General features: G+C 34.7%; 1 protein-coding gene across 1 annotated transcript in view; it reads left to right on the forward strand.

Moving 5' to 3' along the window:
* The window catches only part of KIF6 (kinesin family member 6), a 175,242-nt gene that overhangs the window by 39,695 nt on the left and 115,126 nt on the right, over positions 1 to 20,421 (forward strand). The window contains exons 7-10 of the mRNA XM_075707136.1: positions 6,386 to 6,592; positions 12,189 to 12,332; positions 15,607 to 15,693; positions 19,353 to 19,456. Of these exons, the coding sequence (XP_075563251.1) occupies positions 6,386 to 6,592; positions 12,189 to 12,332; positions 15,607 to 15,693; positions 19,353 to 19,456 (542 nt within the window). The remainder of the gene's footprint in view (positions 1 to 6,385; positions 6,593 to 12,188; positions 12,333 to 15,606; positions 15,694 to 19,352; positions 19,457 to 20,421) is intronic.

Below are 20,421 nucleotides of genomic sequence, written 5' to 3' on the forward strand. Positions count from 1 at the left end.
TTGCATGTACAGTTAGCATTTGTTTTTCCTCTAATGAAAAATTACTTCATTTTAATGAGGAAGGAAATGTTTTAGCGTATGGTTTTATACCTATAATACTCCATTGTTTAAATCTGGAAGACAGTGCATATTACACGGTATTTGTTCCATCATTTAAAATGTTTGAAGTACACATGGGGCAAGCAGTAAGCTTTTGGCAATGTTTAAATATGTTTATTTCAAGAAAGAATGAAACTTTTAAACATTTAAAGATAGTTGTGGGGACTGACTTGTGACCTCTAAATTGGACTCATTCCCTTTGTATTTATTTTTATTGTCCATTAGTATTCTCTTGACTATATTTAGAAAGCCACTGGTAGTATTTGAATGCGTTTTTTCTTGGATGAAATATGAGAAATAGGATTTGAATATGTGAACATTTAAGATTAAATGACACTTCTGCCAGGAAGGCATGTTATCCATGTTAGAGCTGCATTCCAGAATGAATTACAACTTTCTCCTTTCCTAGGTTCCTCATTGGTGTCAATTGTTAATTTATTTCCACTCCGTCAAACCCGTTTCTATAGAATCATTACCACCAACCAGCATCATCATTTCAGCACAGGTGCTTTCATTTCTGTGTGTGGTAAAACAGTCACTGGTCATAGGTACTACTTTGAATAGGCCTTAAGGTGCTTTGGGATTTATATGGATAAAAGGCACTGTCTAACGTAAAGTTTAATAATATCCTCACTAGGGAATACTGATTACTTTAAAAGCTACCTCAGTTACCATGGTCTAACTGTGAAACTCCACTTGTAGTAAATATGGAAAGGTAAAGTAATGCTTTTAGAAATCAGGGAAGCGTCAGATTGCACCTATTCTGATTCTTATATTTTCATAGAAATAAATTTGCAAGTTTGGCTGCGTCAAGTATACCTAAGTACAGCTGAAGAGCCCCTTCACTTGTGCCATAGTAATCAGAAAGGAAACTAAAGATATATTAAGGTCTTACTCATCTACCAGATATAAAGACAGGAACCTCCTATTCTTCAACTTACATACTCTTCCATATAGCATGGTTCTGTTGGAACTGGTGGAGTTTATATTAATTAGACAGATATATCTACTGTTTTTCAGCAAAGAATCTCTGCTCCTTCAACCTTGCAGAGACTTATGATGTTCTGTGCTATAAACCAACAATGTGAAAACACCAGAATATTCTGAGTTTCAACCAGAGAAACAAACTGTGTTACATTGCTTTATTATCATTCTTGTAGGACACAATGGCTCTTTTCTTACCATCTGAACTGTGAAATGACTGAAGCTGTTAGAACTTCTTCCTGCAGGTATCCATCTCATTGTAGCTTGAGAAAATCAATTTTATATCAGCCTTGGATGCTATCAGGGCTTTCCTCTTTTCCCTTGTCCTTTTTCAAAAAGCTCAAAAGCAAAAATCGTCAGAGGAAAAAGAAACCCTCCTTAAAACAAAATTTGCATTCAGAATCTGCCTTTCTTCATTTATGCCTTGGCTAGTCAATAAGTCACTCATACAAGAAAATCATGTTCTTCTGGTGTCTAAATATTTTGATTCAAAGAAGATTCCACTGGAACTGTATAAACTGCCAAGTGGAGATGGTTCACAATATGGGCTGAGCGACTGCATTTATCACCTGTGAAATCTTTTTGTCCCCACTGTCCTGAACTCTTTTCTGTATTTTCTCTGTCTGAATGTATTTGGCAGCCATCATCAACACATTATTTTTCTAGATAGCAGCAGCTTCTGTTAGTCTAATGGTGATTTTCAAACAGCTTTTCATATGTTTTTCTCCTATTTAAGAAACTTTGTCCTTCTTAGGTCCTCAATTATTAAGAACTCTAGACCAGTAGCATCCTATTTCTGGCTATTCTTCTCAGTGAAAACATTTATAATAGGAGCTGCAACAAAGAAAAGATTTGGGAAATACATAAATTCTTGTATAGGGAGGAAATCCTGCAGTGTTTTATTGGTTTAAGATAACAATTAGATTAAGACGGATAACTTAGGCTCCAGAAAGTTTTTGGACCTTTCATGACCTTGTATTCCTTGATAGAAACATCTGACTTGTATGCTTCTTGCAATATGGCTGTGCTGCAAGTTCTCATTTACGTAGAAGCCACCTTCTTGCAACAGTTGTATGAATAGATGTAATGGTTTAAGTCTGTCCTGGTTTCAGCTGGGATAGAGTTAATTTTCTTCCTAGTAGCAGGCATAGTGCTGTGGTTTGGAATTAGTAGGAGAAGAATGTTGATAACACGCTGATGTTTTAGTTGTTGCTAAGTACTGCTTATGCTAGTCAAGGACTTTTCAGCTTCCCGTGCTTTGCCAGGTGCACAAGAAACTGGGAGGGGGCACAGCCAGAATAGTTGATCCAAACTGACCAAAGGGCTATTCCATACCATATGTCGTCGTGCTCAGTATAGAAACTGGGGGGGGTTGTCCGGGGAGCAGCGATCGCTGCTTGGGAACTGTCTGGGTATCAGTCAGCGGGTGGTGAGCAATTGCATTGTGCATCACTTGCTTTGTATATTATTATTACTATTATTATTATTATTATATTGTTATTATTATTATTTTACTTTATTTTATTTCAATTATTAAACTGTTCTTATCTCAACCCAGGAGTGTTTCTCACTCTTACTCCTCCAATTCTCTCCCCCATCCCACCGGGGCAGGGGGAGAGAGCGAGCAGCTGCGTGGTGCTGAGTTGCTGGCTGGGGCTAAACCACGACAAAGTCACAAAGCTTCTATACAGCTTATTTAATTTTAGCAAACACACTTATATCCTGGTCCTGGAGAAAAAGGAGACTGGGTTGTATGGCTTGAAATGTGTCTTGTACATATTTACCAAGATCAAACAAAACACTGATGGTTTACCAAATCATGATCTGGAAAGAAATGTTATTGAATTCCTCTTTTACCATGCCACAAATGGGCAGCAACAGATGACCTGGCATTAATTCTTTTGTAGTGTTCATGTGATATCACAAAGCATCTGAAGTCTGCTTATGTGGTTTATGATGTCACAGAATTCCTGGAAAAAATTATTTCTTTGTAAGTAACTGCAGCTCATCAGTTGTTCTATATATAACTTCCACAATAGCAACCATCTGCTGAGAGCCAGGCCACTCCCCGCCTTTTTTCCCTTCATCACATGAAATTAGTGTGAGGATGATTTCATATACATATGGTTTGAATACTGCTAACAAAGCCAAAACGAACTCTGAAAGCCACTAAAGGAACCTTTTAGTAGGCTATGAGACACTGTCCAGAAAATTTTGTTTGTTTGTTTTCAGTTTTCAAACTTTCTGAACAGCTGAACGGTGATACTCAGAAGTTGCATATGTAAGACAGCAAAAAACCAACCAAACAAAAAGGCTTATTTTTGGACTGAAGATGCTGACAAGTTGTCATTTCTGTTGCTGTGTGCTTTGCATCTACTTGTGTGGTAAAAGTAGCAAAGTGTGGGGGATTATGACTGCAATTAACATTTCATGATCACATCCCACTTAACAGTTTAAATTTTTATTGCTTTACACTTCCTGCAAGAGTTTTAATAGAGCTTTCTATATACGGGAGCTTTAAAGTAGAGTTAGAATCATATTGTAAAACGGAATATTGATGTATTCATTAAAGCTTGGTTCTACTCTGAAGAAGGACTTTATAAAAACGGCAGTTTGGGATTCTAGCCAATAACTTCCAAATCAGTTTCACTCGTTTTACATGAAAAAAGAAGTTGTGGAGAGAAAAGCAATGGAATTTCTAATGACCAGTCCAGCAGAATCTGCTTGGAATATGCAAAACCAAGTTGTGGCTAATATATAGCTATTGACAATAAAAATAGGCCAAATATTGCCCTGAGCTTTTGGAACTCAGAGTCCTGAAATTTTTTTTCTTTTATGCTTTACTTTTTTTTTTCCTCTGTTGGGGTTAAACAGGTGTGACTAAAAGCACATTTAGAAATACATGAGGTTTTGCTGCATAGTGAAACTTCAGTTTGCTTAAGAATGCTTATTCTGACGTATGATGATTTCTTCTTCTTTTGTAGCAACCTTTACTTTGTGCTTCCACAGCTAGACCTGTATTGATACTCAATCTGGCTTAGACTTGTCTGCAGTGTAGTGTGACTGATGCCATGACTATAGTGCAAAAGGTACTCAAATATGAATTCTGTTGAGGAGAATGTCCTTAAATATTTAATTCTGTTGTGGCTTTTGAACTGGAAAAATAAAATATCCAGTCCTGCTTCACAGAGCTGCAAGTAGTAAATTCATAGCTCTCCTAGTAAAATAAGTGAAGCTGGCTCTGATTATTCATAGAATCAGAATTGCTGAATAAAGTACATTTTGACAGCATATAACTTTTTCTTAGTATAACTGAATTTTAAATATGTTTGGGAGTATTTTCTTGCTTGACACCTTTCCCTGAACCTGTTTATTTTCATTTCCATGCTACAGCTCACTGCCCCTTCATTTGTTCAGCTTTGCCTCTGAAGACAGCATAGCATGTGACTGCACTCTGATGCTCATTTCACAGGATTGTGAAATGATCCTTAGAAACCAGGCAGTTAAGCAGAGCCAGTGGCTTGCCTATGTTATTCCAAAATTCCTCATCTGTATAAACTAATGATCAAAACTCTTCTCCCTTTCCCTCTGAGCTTGGCTTTATTAGGTAAAGCAGCCCAAAATAAAATAGTGCTAATGCTGTAATTTCATTACGGAATTTTCACCAACAACTACAAGCATACGCTATTCCTGCACACCACCTACTTGTTCACACGCTGTATGCTGCCATTTGCAATTATTCTAGCAGAACTGCTGTCTACAGCTGCGCAGTGACTGAATCGGGAAACTGATCCAGGTTAAATATCTATGGTTTGCAGACTTTCCCCCCCCACACACACCCCCTCTTTAAGCTGGATCAATTCCCAAAAAATAGTGCCAGCACAACTGAACTGTAAGGCTGGAAAAAAATATTGGGAAATTGAAGGGGAAACAGTTCAACCAAGAGGTATAGCTGTTCATATTATTCCTGGTAAAGCAATACTCAGCTTGCAGTCTTTCTGTTAAGAGCTGTCCTTTCTGGATTAACAGCCTGCAATGGGCAGGCTATTTTAACATCTAGAATGTTTCATACCAAAGCAGATTATGAGGGAAAAAAAAAAAAGCAATATGTTGGTATATCTAGTCTGAATCACAGATATGCCTAGATATATAATTACTCTAGAATAACAGAATAATATAGACAAGAGATTAATGTATACAATTTAACCAGGATTTTTTTATCATCTTTTTAATCAACTATATAGATTTAGTTGCTAACTTAATAATATTTATTTATTAATTTATTTCACTACCCTATTTTTCTTTAAGTCAGGTATTTATGCCCTGATAACAATGTAGTCATACTTGTTATAGTTTATAAATAAAAATAATATTTGTATGGTAAACCTATAATCTCCATATACATTCTAAAGCTTTAGCTATTTGTAAAATGAGGATAATAAAGAATTATTTTAGGTTTAAGTTTCCAACAACAGCTTGATATAAGTAAATGAAAGAGGCTTTACATGCTTAAAGATTTTTTTAAATGTGAAGAAAAGAAAGGTGCATGTGTGATGGCATGTGGTCATTTGAAATCTAAAATTAAATATCTGAGAGCTGTTTAAAATTTTCTGTTCTGCATTTCCAATATATTGGGAACATCACTAAAGTCATCCTAAAGCTGAGCATTTCTAAAAGCTGACTAAGAATTTCCGTGTGTCTAGTTAAGGAAGTACAGCAGTACCTACTCCAAATAAATATATTTAAAGCCAAACCTTTTATGAAAACTTTGTTATGCCACATAAAATTCTGATACTGATTTTGCCAAGTTAATTTTTTTCATAAAAGTAATGAAAATGTGAAAGTCTAAAACCTTCTAGACAGTCCTAGTCTTAGTTACACTAGTAGCTATCTAGCCAAAAAAAAAATTAAAATGGGCTTACCAATGGGGAAATTGATAACCTCCTGGAGATCAGGAATTAGTAACTTTCTTTCCAATCAAGGTGTCCTTCTCTAGTGTTCCTGAGTATTTCTCAGCATAGTAAGTCCAGCTGCTTTGCTGATGTACTCACTGTTCAAGTATCTTGGAACAAGGATAGTTGCTTGGTTGTTCGCAGTACAATTTGTCCAGATGAAAGTTAGCCAAGTATTTGGCCAGAATGTGAGTGCCAGGTAAATCATTTTTGGGTTTTTGCATATTTATGATAGGTGCAATAGCTAAAAAATTGGATAGGTGATTTCAATTGCCAGATTATTGAGCTATAAAAAGCTAAATTTATTTATTAAATGAACATTGAGGACTCTTCCTTTCTTTTCGTTGTAGACACCAATGAATCAAGCCTCAACCCGATCTCACTGCATTTTCACTATTCATATCTCCAGCAAGGAACCTGGATCTGCAACTATCCGACGCTCCAAATTACACTTAGTAGACCTTGCTGGATCAGAGCGTGTTGCAAAGACTGGAGTTGGAGGTCATTTATTGACAGAAGCCAAATATATCAACCTGTCGTTACATTATTTGGAACAGGTAAAATTGGGATAGAGTGAAATATTTCTCCCTTTACTACATTCCTGGTTAGCAATGTGCAATGTTTTGGAAATCTTGGTTCCAATATTCAGTTAGTCTTAGGATATTGCAGTTTTTTAAAATGTTTGAGTTGATAGCTCTTCATTTGAAATAACATATTTTAATTTAGGAGAAGCTTAACAATTAAACGGTAAGGTTATAGTAGGTATACAGGGTAGTATTTCAAAACCAGTTTTCTTGTTTTATTTGGAATACTAAAGATATTTACAAGATTGCAGCTGTATTTCTGCTAAAAATGTTCTTTGTGATCTTCTCCCCCTTCCACAGCTGGGATTAGGATGTGTCACTCAATAATCGTTGAACTAAAGTGATTGGCTTTTATTTGGTTCAAGCATTGTAATTTGGTAAAATATGAGGCTCTTCCCTCATGTGCTGTTTTATTCCTCTACCAGTGTGAATCATCGATCTCTTTGAGACAGGAGTTACCTTTGTTAATGTATTTATGGAGTAACTACCATAATTGGTTTTATACCAATAGGACTCATAGATGTAACTGCAATAGTAATAAATCTCCACAAATATTTATCATTCACCTGTTGTTACTGAAAAAGGTTTAGCCTGTTGATGTAAGGTATACTAAAATCCCTATCCTCCTTTAACTGTTGCATTTTATTTTTCCTCTTTGGAAAAGGCAAATATTCAGAAAGTAGATTAAGCCTGACTAATCTTACTAAATGCTTTTTTAAGAAGAAACAAAGAATGAGTTTAGATAGCAGTGGTGAATGGAAACTTTGAAAATTAAGCATTCCAGAAGAAAGGTTTGGTTAACCTTTCTAATAAACCTAGAATATTATTATTATTATTTTTTATTATTAGGGGGGTATTATTTTTCCTCCACTGATCTGATGTAATCATTTTCCCTTCATGACTAGAAAAATAAGATGTTGCATCTTAGGATCCTCGTAATTTTTGTGAATATGATAAGTGTGATGGTGAAGGCTGTTCACATTCACTAATATCTTCTTTTCTAGTATCTCTTCTTTTCTTTCCACCAGGTTTATAGTCATTGTCTGTATCCCATAGCATTCCTTCCTTTCAGGTATTTCTTTTCAGCTTAGTATTTGTGGCATTGCTAAAAGACATTTATGCTTATTTATAAAAACTTAGTGCAAATTACATTTGTCTCCTTGATCTGCTGTAATGTTTTGTATTCTAATGCTCTAAAACAACAAGCAAGGGTAAGAAACACTTGGCAATCAATGAAATCTATTTTGTGGATGCTGTGCCATTAACTTACAATCACTGAAGATTTTCAAGTGTGGATTTCGGACCTCACACCTGTAAAAGAAATGAAGCTCTTTCTAAGATTGAATATATAATATTGTTTTCACAGTACAGTAAAGACAGTTCCTGTTGCCAGAAATTTGTTATTTTTTGGAATTCTGTGGGAGAATACAGTATTTCTTCCTAAGTATTCTTTAAAAATTTTTATATACAGCAACAGCAGGTCTGCGAGGCTGTCATTTAGTGGGAGAAATGGGGCGGGGGGAGAGAAGAAAAAAATGCTTAACTCTCAAATTTAGATTTGTCCCTTTTAATTTATACTCCAGTATATGTGTTATTTAGTAAAATTTACAGTTGAGGAAATCCATTAGAACAGAAAATTTTGTGGGTGTCTATATGTGAAATTTCTTTAAAATTGTGATTAGGAAATATAACTGATTGTTCCACTTACTGGGAAGAATATTTTTCATTTTTGTGTTGCGTGTTTTTCTGTTAACAAGAACAAATCTCTTAGATTTCTTTTAATCTACAATCAGAGATATTTCATTGTCAAAAGAAGAAGCTTAAGGCACAGCAGGTGGCAGTCAGTCATTTACTATTACACTGCATTTTTTTCATACCCCCCATTTGTTTAAATTTTACCTTGAAGAAAAATGTCTGTATTTTAGTTGTACTCATGGGAAGTGATAAGGGTAAGTGATTCTAAAATGGACCTCTTCAGAATCACACAAATTGTACTCAGGATCCTTCTTATTTACTGTATGATTTTTATGTATTTATAATGCAACATTGCATGAGCTTGTGTAAGGTTAAATTTAATAATCTGTGTAGTGTGTTTTGAGATACTCAGGTTTGAAGTGCTATAGAAGCATATAATATTAGCTTTTTCATGCAACTTTTAAATCCTATTTTAGAATAAATACAGTTGGAGATAAGCACATTGGGTTCTGTCTGGGATTGAGTATCAAAATAAAAATGTTTTCTAATTCTGAATAAAAGATCACTGAAGACAGTAGAAAATATCTTTTCGTTCAGTGGGAATTGGGCCATTCAATCCTGACCTTGCAATGACTAATATTAAAGTACGAGGATTCCTCAAAATCAGCTTATTTACATGCTCAGCTCTTTAGTTATCTACTGGTGGTTTAGTGTTGAGTTATGCCGTTTCTAAACACCTTGCATAATAAAATAGTCATGTAAAATGATTTGTGTCAAGATGTCAAGGGGAACACAGTTCTGTGTTATCACACTTGGTCTACATGTTAAATATCCAAAATGTGTTAAAAAAATCTTTAAATAAATCAAGTGCACTTTTTTTCCAAGTGGTCTATATGTCTAGAGCAAAATGAAGATGAGATAGTGTCGTGCAGCTGATCTACAGTGGCAGTAGGGGCAAATCAATTTTAGTGTCCACAGCAATTTGATGCATAGGTGCTCTTAAAAGTCCCTGCTACCATATCCAGGTAGCTTTTGTTGTCTGTAAGATGTGGTAGCATGTTTGGGAATTACAGCTGTGGTGTTTGTGTGTGTGTGTGTGTGTGTTTGTGATTGCTACCCACACCTACTGAAGTTTTTGCTAATAAAATTTGAAATCACTGCCAGCCATGAAATGCTAGATTTATTCACATCCTACAGAAAAGGTAATTTTCTGTTTTTGTTGTTTCCTAATTAACATATACAGACATTAGAGTAACAGAAAAACCAGGAACTTTTAAATAATTTAAAGTGAAATACATACATTTGTTTCTGATTAGCAAATCCTGATTTTTTGGTGTGAATTATTTCCAGTAAGATATCTAGTATGTACTGGTGACAAGCACATGTTGTCTAAAAAGTAAGAATGCTTGTAATTAACTTCAAGACACCAGCAGTAGAGTTTGGATTTTTTGCTGTAAGGACCAGAGCTTAAGCTGTGATAAACTCTACTAGACATGGGAGGTGGGATGGGAGTCTTAACTGACAGAAATCTGAAGAGTGGGGAGGTGTGGGCAGGAATCTGGAAGGATTCTGGATATGGATCAAAGGCAATGTCAGAGGTCTTGTGACTGCAGACAGACAGCAGAAAAAAAGGAGACCTCTGGAGCAGGCATATGGCTTCAGAGCATGTGATACACTAAACTGCAAGATATATGTGTAGCTGATGGCTCTGTACCCGCAAGTGATGCACCCCAAAGTCCTCATCTCCTGAGGATGCTCTGAGAACGTATCCTGGCTGCCTGTTGGCATGAGGTACTGGTGCAAACCTATTCCCTGTATGAAGTTACTGCTTGCACAAAGGATGCGGACAGGAACAGGGACCCTTGGGCACATTTTGGATCATATCATAACCACTTGTGAGTCTCAGACCTTGCTTTATGCTTAACAATATTTCCAAATGTTTCAATGAAGTTATTTATGAGTGATTGTACCTACTCTATGCTATTGTTATTCTTACGCAATTTTACAAAAAGTGACAATATTTCTGAGAGCTTCCACGTTTAAAAAATTAATTAGGTCTTAAAGTGTTTGTTTGACCCACTCAAAATGAAACTTTGTCCCTTAAATAAACTATGTTGCTTTCAATCAGCATATTGCAGCCCTGGTTCAGTAATATTGTTAAGGCCTTTTAAGCTTAGACCTACAAGTATTTAAAAAAACAAAAAAAAACCCCAAACCCCAAACGTTTTTTTATATCAAAAGGATAATAACACTTTCTTTTTGACCATGTGAAAATGAGACAATTTTCTGATTATCTCATTTGTTTGGCTGTTAGAAAACCCAGGTTCAGATCCTGTACAGGTGGTCTCTGTCACTTTGTGACAGAACATAATTTCCCTCTCCTTCAGGTTTTTCCTCTTTCTATTCCAGATTCCTTGACTGGATTGTAAAGATTGATTTAGTGATTTTAGGTGAGGTTTTACTAAAGGGACTTAAAGCCATCATTTTCTGTGTTATGTGACTCTGTCACATGACAGTACAGTGGCTTCTGCATCATGAGAGCTGGTCACATAGCTTCTCAGTGCCAGTGTGGGAGGGTTCAAATTCTACCTGGGCTACAGACTTCCTGCATGAACTTCAGGAAAAATTAACTTCTCTGTAACACAGTTCCCATTTCTAATAGAAAAAACATATCTTCCCTCTGGCTCTTTCCCCATCTCGTCTATTCAGATTGTAGTCTCTGTGTGGCAGAGACTGGGATTCTGCTTATTAATGTATATGCTAGACTACTATGAGGTTTCTATGCAATACTATAAACTAACAGAGATACAACATATTTCCATCTAACAAGTTGTAATATACAAGATTTGAAAACCTTGATCCAGGAATGGGTTTCCAGATTCCTTTAAAGTAGTAATTTCCGTATTATGCATTCATCCCTCTCAGGGCTGCCAGTGTAAGGTTGATAGTAATAAGAAATTTTAACTTTCTGAAGACCTTTAAGAGAAATTAGTGCCAACGAAAAAGTTGCTACTAAATTTTCTAAAATAACAATTTTCTTAAATGCAGCATAAACAAGATATATGCTGGTGTGTAGCATTTATTAAAAGAAAACCAACTCCTAATCATTTAGGACAGCTTGCACAACTTATATAGCTACAGTTTTTCAGTACAGTGCTTTTCCAGTTAACAGTTCAAATCTTTTATATCACAACAGATCGTGGAGTAATCTAGCTTTTTATTTAATGATAATTAGGTCCCACAATGTAAACAGCTAAGAAGGAACACTGAGAATAGTAAGTGTACCATTTCCTTTTTGGCCAAGGCATATATATTCTAAATGGAATTATTTCTTTCCAGCAGTACATTGTAATCATGCACCGTTTTATTTGTGGTTTACTTTTCAAGGCATTTTCTCAGAAATAAATGTGTTGACCCCTCTAAGAACCATGTGCTTTGAGAATGTGTAATTTTAAAAGCATGCTTTAGCAAATACTGATTTTTTTACTTGAATACTATCCATGCTTTATTATTATGATAGAAAAAATAGGAGGAAAATTTTCAGTAAGTTCCTGTGTCTTAGGAAAGTCTGTGGTTTTTAGTTTATTGTGTTCAGTTTCCATGTTACTGAGAGGCTGTAAAGCTAGGGTATGATAAAATTAAATTTATTTGGTCTTTCAGATCCAGCTCCTACAAAGACATGTAAACATGCTGAAATTTAAGTTGAAATTATTTCAATAAAATCAGTGGGTTTGCAGCTAACTGGGTGCATGAGCATAGTTTTGTTGTATCAGAAGTTTAGGTTCCTGAGCAGGTTGGCTCTTTTCTCTTTCTGTGTTGATCATTAATAGACATGTAAATTTAAGAGTCTTCTCCATTTTTACGGTTGTTTCAGGTAATAATTGCCCTTGCAGAGAAAAACCGGTCCCACGTTCCTTACCGAAACTCTATGATGACCTCAGTGCTAAGAGACAGCCTGGGAGGAAACTGCATGACTACCATGATAGCAACGCTTTCCATAGACAAAAGAAACATAGATGTATGTTATTTCCATCTATTTGCAACAAAAAAAAATTCACTTCTCTAAAGATCCTGCTCTTTTGGCTTTTATTACAATTTGCAATTCAAGTGTGTATGCTTTTATTCTTATCCTTACAAAAAAATGTTTTAACTTTGTTTCCAGGAGATAATTTTATCAGTGGAAATTGCAATAAGATGCAGACAAATCCTTTAGGAAATGTGCTTTTCTCTAAGTAATCTCAAGTCAAGGAGTGGTTGGGAAACAACTTGCATCTAGTAATGAAAGGTTTTTTTGTGGTTTTTTTTTAAATTTACTGTTTTGCTGATGAATAAATCTTTTGGTTATAAACAGGAATTTCCAAAGAATTTTCCACAGGACATGTTGGTAAGATCTGTTAAGTAGATTATGGATCACACTGAAAGCCTTCGCAGAACTTCTGTAGACTACTTTGGAGTTGAGATTTCATTGAGTCTGGTAGACAACTGGAGAGTTCATTGAGGGGGAGAGAGGGAATTCGGTGGGGCAGTTGGGGATTTTTGGAAATTTTTTGAATACTTTATCTCCCTTCACCAATTTCCTGCACTAGAATTGTGTGTAGTGATGTTTTCTTCTCTTTGTTTACCAAAATATGTTGCAATGTGAATACATAGAACCCAGCTCAAAGCCATTTATAATCTATTTATTTCCTGATTTTCTATAACATCAAAGGGTTCTAATGTGAATAAACAAGAAAAAAAACTATTAAGCTTGTTTTCTGAAATACAGTGGAAAACATTGTACAAAACCTGTACTTCATCTAGTTGAAGACTTTTTTTTCTTTAGAAAATGGACTTTGCTGTTAAATGAAAACAGATTGTTCAGACTTTTAAACACATAATTATGCAAGCATGATGTCTGGTTACAAATGCAACTAGGTAAGTTTGTTAATGAATTTTTTTTTAGGCATGTGGGATATAGGCACCCGTTAGTGTATCAGTTCATCAGGTGTATGCATCTTGCGTTGCAAACTAGGTTTCTATTTTGGGAGTATTTAGCCCAAGTAATTATCCAGAGTAGGCTACTGACAGTTTTCTTGTTCTTGTTTTAACATATACCATTGTCATGAATGCAGGTCTGTGAATCCTGTACCACCACAACCATCTACACAATGCGCGAGTAATATTAAGACAGATGTTAGGTCATACTAAACATTAGAAAACATCACAATTAGGATAGCTGCATAATTTTAATTTGGAATTCTGTGAGTCGTTATGCATAGTTATGTTTGTTTTGCTCTTTTGTTTGCATTTTTCCATTGGATATACATTTCATTCACAAAGACAAGACAGAATTTCTCCCCAGTATGTATTGAAGTTGTATAATAAAAGCAACTTTCTTAAAGACCTAGCTTTGTCTCTTGCAATGAAGGAAATGAAGCAGAGAATTCAAAGTAAGAAAGGGCACTCTCATGAAGAGGCCAAATAGACTATTATCCCAGAGAACTGGATTATATTCCTACTTGTACTGAAAAGTTTGTATACAACTTCTCACATCACCTACATCACGTTTTTTGTGCTAGTTTTGTGGAGTGCTTGAAAGAAGATTTAATTCTGAATTGTAGATATATTAATTATTATAGCTGTAAGTGAAGTTGAATGGAAGCTGTTTTGAACAAAAGATCATATAATAATAATTTTTTTTTTTTTGTACTTTTGACCAGTTTCTCTTGTGTTAAGTATAGTCATTCCACGTACTTGTAACAAAGCAATACCTAGAGAGTTAATTGATTAATTTTTGTGAAGCTCTCAGGTACTGTAAAGATAAGCATGGCAGAAAAAATGATTAGGAAATTAGTAGCTGTCAGCTTTGATTACCATTTTGATGGCATAGAATAAATAGATCATAAGCTTACATATTGAACATTGAAGACTGAATTGATTAGCTACTCATTAATTTAACATATGCTTCACACTGAACAGGGCAAAGAAGTCTGGTGGAAATGTATATATGTGTACTGTACATGTAATTGTACTTAATATATGTATAGAACTTAATTAAAGTCACATTAGCTAATCATCATAGCACAGGAACTGTACAGCAGAGGCAAACAGAGTCCAGCTAAGACTGTGTGCAGTTCTCTTAATTGTAAGGCCTTCCTTTCCTTTCCTTGAAAACTATTCTTTGATTCTGTGTTTATATATTATGTCTTTGGCAATAAACATTACTATCTTTCATCATGGCACCCTAATTCAGATACCACCCCTCCAAGCACTGAAAGAGACAGAAGTCCTGTGGAAAAAGGAGTATATGATCATATGTTTAAATTGGTACTTTCATATGTTGGAGGACTGAAAACTGCAGAATTACTTTGATTCTGAAATACAAGTCTCTAGCAGTAGTAAAGTTCTCTCAACGTAGGAGTTATGTGTAAATTCTTACATTTTAAATGCAGACTGGCACATCTCAGAAAATTTTATCATACAGTTTATCAAGCATCGTTGAAACTTCTACGACTACTGCATGATGTTTTATTCTTTGAGCTAACTGAGAGCAATTGCTGGCTTTCTGTTCATTAGGTAGATAAGCTCTCTAGCAGGGTCTGGCATGTAAGTATCGGCTCATCTCAAAGGATGGAACAATACTTGGGGATCCTCAATTTCATTTTGTGCTGTAGATGGGAGTATGCACTGGCTGTCACAGAGTTTCCTCCACAACCTCAGTCTTGTATCTTCTTCCCCCACCCCCCTTCTTGTCCTCCTGTACATCTTAGGTCATCTGACAGTTTTTTATCTGGTATTATAGTTCTCCTGTATGCCTCCTAGTTCTGTCTCCCAGCTTGTTTCTCATTTGTCCTGGACTTCCACCCTTCCTCCTTCACTCTTTTCCCAGCTTCTTTTACATATGCTTCTCTAGCCCCATTTTCACGAAAAAATTGGTTTTAGTTAATTTTCTCTTTTTCTCATCATTCAAAAGTGTTTACCTTCTGAATAGTATGGCTTGCTTATCCTTTAGTCCCAGCTGGGGTCTCATTTGAAACACAGTTGCTCAGGGGATTGACTAGGTCAACAAAATGCATACTATGATTTGGCAGTTTTATATGTCACCGTCGTTAATATGCTAACCTAATTTCCCTTGAATATTGTTGTTTTGGAATATGAAATGGTAGATCAGTTCTGTAAAATACATAAGACCCAGAAACTTGGTTTGATGACTTCATTAGCAGTCTGTTCTACTTACCTGATGTAAAGCTAACTGAATCTTTTTCTTTTTTCCTCTTTCTTTTTTTTTTTTTTTTTTTTTTTTTTCCTGCCAGGAATCTATATCAACCTGCAGATTTGCACAGCGAGTTGCTCTTATTAAGAATGAAGCAGTTCTTAATGAAGAAATTGACCCCAGATTGGTGAGAGTTGACTGGGTGCAGAGGGAAGGAGATTGCTTGTTTTTAGTGTTGGTAATCAATAGCAGTCAAATGGATGTTGAGGATTTTATATTGAATCATCCCATTTAATTGTTTTTGGGTGCAAGTTCCAATTTTTTCAATAACATAACTACTATTTTTATTTTTTTCTTCTGGACATAATTATAATTGAATTAATTTTAAATAAATTAAAAACCCCTAAAGGCTGCACTGAAACAGTTCATGTAATAAAAAGCTAAGAAGCATACATTGGTAAAGCACAAAGCATAGTCGCATAAAGAAAACTGTTTCTTCTTTTAATGTGCATAACAAAAATTTACTTTATTTTTTCTTTTAGTATTTGGTTAGCCTTTCCTTTGAAAGATTTTATATGCCTCTAGCTTGTTACATACCAGATTTGTTTGAAGATGTGCTCTGCAATATAAGTTCTACTGTATTAAGAGGCCTTTGTTAGTTTATTTAATGTAATTTTTCTGCATTACCTGGAAAATGTATTTCTTTTGTAAATATTAAGTACACCTATTAAGGATTGTTTAATTCAACATAGCATTGCAGATAATGATAGCTACTGGATCAGCTGGCTTGCATGCTATATATCAAAGATATTTTCTGGTATGGGAAATGTTTGACTGAGGTTACACTGGTCATGCCAAAGCTGTATATATGTATATAATAAAGAAAGAACTATGGATGCATTTCAGCATACCCTCTGTCTCTGTGACAGAGACATCAGATGAAAAATAAGTTCAGGTTAAGCTATTATGTTATTCTGATTATCTATAAACAGACAATATTTAAAACATAGTTTTTAACAACAGAATTATAAATTTGAACTGTAGCTTTTCACCTCTAGAGAATATAAAATCTGAATGAAATATTCTAATTTCAGTGGTCCTGTATGTTTTTATGATATACTAATCACATCATCATTCTTTTTAATGGGCAAAATTATTACTGTATTTCTAAATTTCTCATGACTAATTTGTTACTATAACTTTTATGTATTTTGTTCTCATATGACCTTCTGAACTGGCTAGGAAATGCTTTCCTCTTGGAAGCTAGACTGCAGAATGCTAGATTATATAACATAAGAAGCATTTGTTGTCTAAAAATTGGGGGATTAGATGGTTGATTATTTCATTTATTGTTACTTGATGGTAATTAACATATTTCAGTTACTGTTAATGATAGTGCTTTTATTTCCTCTTGTCCTTGAAGTTCAAATGGAATAGGAGATTCTTGTCAGGTTTTCTGCTGTTTTTCTCTTTTTATTATTTTATACTTTTTTCTTTCCGGATGATTTCTGTCAGTAACAGCATCACAAAAAAAACAGCAGCCAAAAATTAAACAAACAAAAAACCCCAGTAGGCACTGAACAACAACTTAATTTCTGTCTGTCTGTCCTTTTTATTCTTTCCTATGTAGGCTTTATAGTAGCAAATCATGCAAAACTTTTCTTCCATGGCCACAGAAGTCTTTGGTTGAGGCTGAACACATGCAGGCTGCTGAACATTTACTACATCCTGTGGAGCTATACTGCACAAGTTTGGTATGTCTCGCTCTGCAGGATCATTTAGCAAGTAAAGCAAAAGTGGATTTGTGAGAGTTAGAAAACCATCCCCTCTTGTGGAAAAGGCAGGGGAACACAGGTGCCTATACTTTATATGGGTCTGTGCTCATTGTGGAATTTGTCACCCATCTTAACTACCTAAACTATATTCCTAGGGTGCAACATGATTATTCAGTAAAGTGCTGGACTTACGATTATTTCATAAAATCAAATGCCATTTTATTTGCAGTATTTATCATCTGCGAGTTGAATGCATGCTTTTTAAAGGGAGTTCATAATACCTCTTGATAGCCTGAGTTAAGTCTGACTGTTCTATAAACTTTATTCTTCATAATGGAAATTTTCTGACTCTATCTTACTAAGAAGATTAACTTGTATGCATTGTACTTTTTAAGCAAGTCTGCTTTGAACCTCTCTCACTCATAACCAAAGGATTTGGTTTAAACTGAAAATGATACTGTTGAGCCTGAATTAAATCTCATCTCCTCTGGCATTCATTTAAAAGTAAAAATGAAAATATTATGCTTCTGTAGATTTTTGTTTGTCTTAATAATACTTGAAAATCAATCTGTTATCCATATCCTGAAAATTATATTTCTGTTGTCAAATTGAGGTTAATCATGCTAACAAATTTGAACATTGAACAGGGATGGTACTATCAGTTCAGCTTCCTGCCTTTTTATACTCCAGTCCCAAATTTTATTTTATTGACTCACTAATTAGCACAGACTATATCAGAGCGTGGCATCAGAGTGAGGCAGCCTAAAATCAGGTTAAAATGTTTGGCCTGCAATATTCTTGAAACACTCTTGCAACATATGTAATTTACAGTTCACCACCTTGATAGATTCTTAAATAAAATATTGTAGGTTAGCCTTTCATACTTAATAGTAACAAATGTGTTACCATTAAGTTTAGAGTTAAAAGACATAATCATATGTATGTTTAGAATATTTTGATTTTTAAAGTAAAAATACCCATTCAAAGTTTAGGAAGTAATGGTTAGATTTAAACACTAAAATAAATACAAATGTTTCAAGGAATTTTAACATCCAGTGAAAATGTGTCATCAATTTCAACAATCTTTTTTCTAGAAGGTGCGTGCAATCAAGAATGATTCATTTTTCCTTGAAAACATTCTTCTCTTGGAAACTTATTTGGCACATGGAATCAGTGTGCTCATATCCATCTAAAAATATCTTTGGACTCTTGATACATTTGAGCCATTATAAGGCAATGTATCATTAAAATGATCAATCATAAAGTATCGAAGAACTTGCTTATTCATGGTTTGGGTTTAGGGATTTCCATATTGTCCCTGCTTTGTAGAATTTGGCCTTGGGAGGCTAGTGATTTGTAAAATACGGTTTTATACAGACATCTTTTCCAAAAGTACAGGCTCCAATAATGAGCTATTAGAATTTAAAAATCTAGTACAGTTCTCCAAGTCACTTTCTCAATCATTACTATTCATTAATGCAATTTAGTTTCATTATGTTTATTTGTATTATTCACTTGTTGTTAGCAACTGATACATCCTACCATTATAGTATGCTATAATGGAATAGAGTGGAATGTTACATGAAAAAGAAGAAAAGTTAAGATTAAAATACTAAGGTATTGGTCTGGAATTTTTGTTTCTAAAGGGAAGGTTAAAAAAAAGAAGTTTTGGTGTGTAGTTGTCCTTTCTCTGACAAAGACATCAGTTCTATTTTAAATGTGTTTTCATTACTAACAGGCAAAATTAATGAGTCAGAAAGCTCTTTTTATTCCTATGGCAAATTATTCTGCTCTTTTGCAAGTCATCTTTTGAACTCTTTCTGTACAGCCCTGTCTTCTAACACATAGAATTTACTCAGTTTGGAAGACTTTTCTTGTTTTTATAAATGGAAAAGGAAAAAAAGTGCTTGGTGTATTTAAGGCATTTGGACTTTTTAAAAAAAGAGATGTTGTTTAAAAAAGAAAACCAAAGTATAGTATTTCTCTAAACTCAGCCTTCTAATGCAAAAATCATAAACTAGCTATTAATTTGTAGGTGATGCTTGCTTTATGCCTTGCTGTTTGTTTGTAGATGATTGTCCAGCTGAAAAAGGAGATCCAGGAGTTGAAGGATGAGCTGGCGCTGGTGACTGGCAAGCAAAGAACATCAGAGCTTTCACAAGAAGAGCTACTTCAGTAATGGCTTACATTGTTTTCATTTTCTTCTTTTGTGGGGATAGTTTTAATCAGTTTCTTTTTTGGCATAAACATTTTAATTCATCTTAGAGTTTTAAACTCCTCTGAGTGAATAATAAAGTGAAGTTAGGTGCCAGGTTGGAATGGCAGTTTTCCATGAAAAGCTGTATGAGGCTGCTGGCTGTGTTTTTGCAGCCTCAGCTTTGAGGAAGTGAAGTGGAGTAAATGCAAAGGATGGGAATGCCTGTCAGATGCCAGGCAAAAAGAAGAGTTATATAATAGTGCAGAATAAAAAAACAGTCTTTCTCAAAACTGGATATACGATCTGAGTAGAATTCAAGAAATATTCTTTGTGCTGAGAAGTATCCTGCTGCAGTGTTAGTTTGACATAGGCCAAGAGAAATCTTGCATTTCTGATACACAATTAATCAATGTCTTAAAAGCCAAATATTCAGTCTTTTATTGAGCATGCTATTGGATATGCATGCTTAATTCACATAAGTGTTGTAAAAACTTGCAGCTTTTTTTAACAGATCTGTACAGCACGTAAGAACCTTCTATGTATAATGTAGAAGTATTTACTTAGGTCTAAATGTTCACAATAACTAAATTCCATTCCCAGTTTTGAAAAATTAATTGATTCTGTAGGATGGACTTATTTAATCTCTGTGCTTCATCTGTATAAAGAAAGTCATAACTGCCTAGAGATTTTGTTTGGATAGTATATTAATGGTAACTAAGTTGAAGCTGTGAGAATTTTTAGTCCTATTTTAATTTCTTTTGGAAATGGTCCAGAATTGTGCTGACAATTTCCCCTGACATCCAGGAGATTCTGGAGACATGAGGACGAGCTGCTAATTTGAACCTTGAGTTTCTCATGTAGATTGTTGTCATTCTTAATTCTTGGTTTTGATTGTTTTGTTTTGTTTTAATTCAGAAACTAAATGACATCTGTATCAAGGATG

The sequence above is a fragment of the Pelecanus crispus genome, chromosome 3, assembly GCF_030463565.1.
Source record: "Pelecanus crispus isolate bPelCri1 chromosome 3, bPelCri1.pri, whole genome shotgun sequence".
In the NCBI taxonomy this organism is placed as follows: Eukaryota; Metazoa; Chordata; class Aves; order Pelecaniformes; family Pelecanidae; genus Pelecanus; species Pelecanus crispus.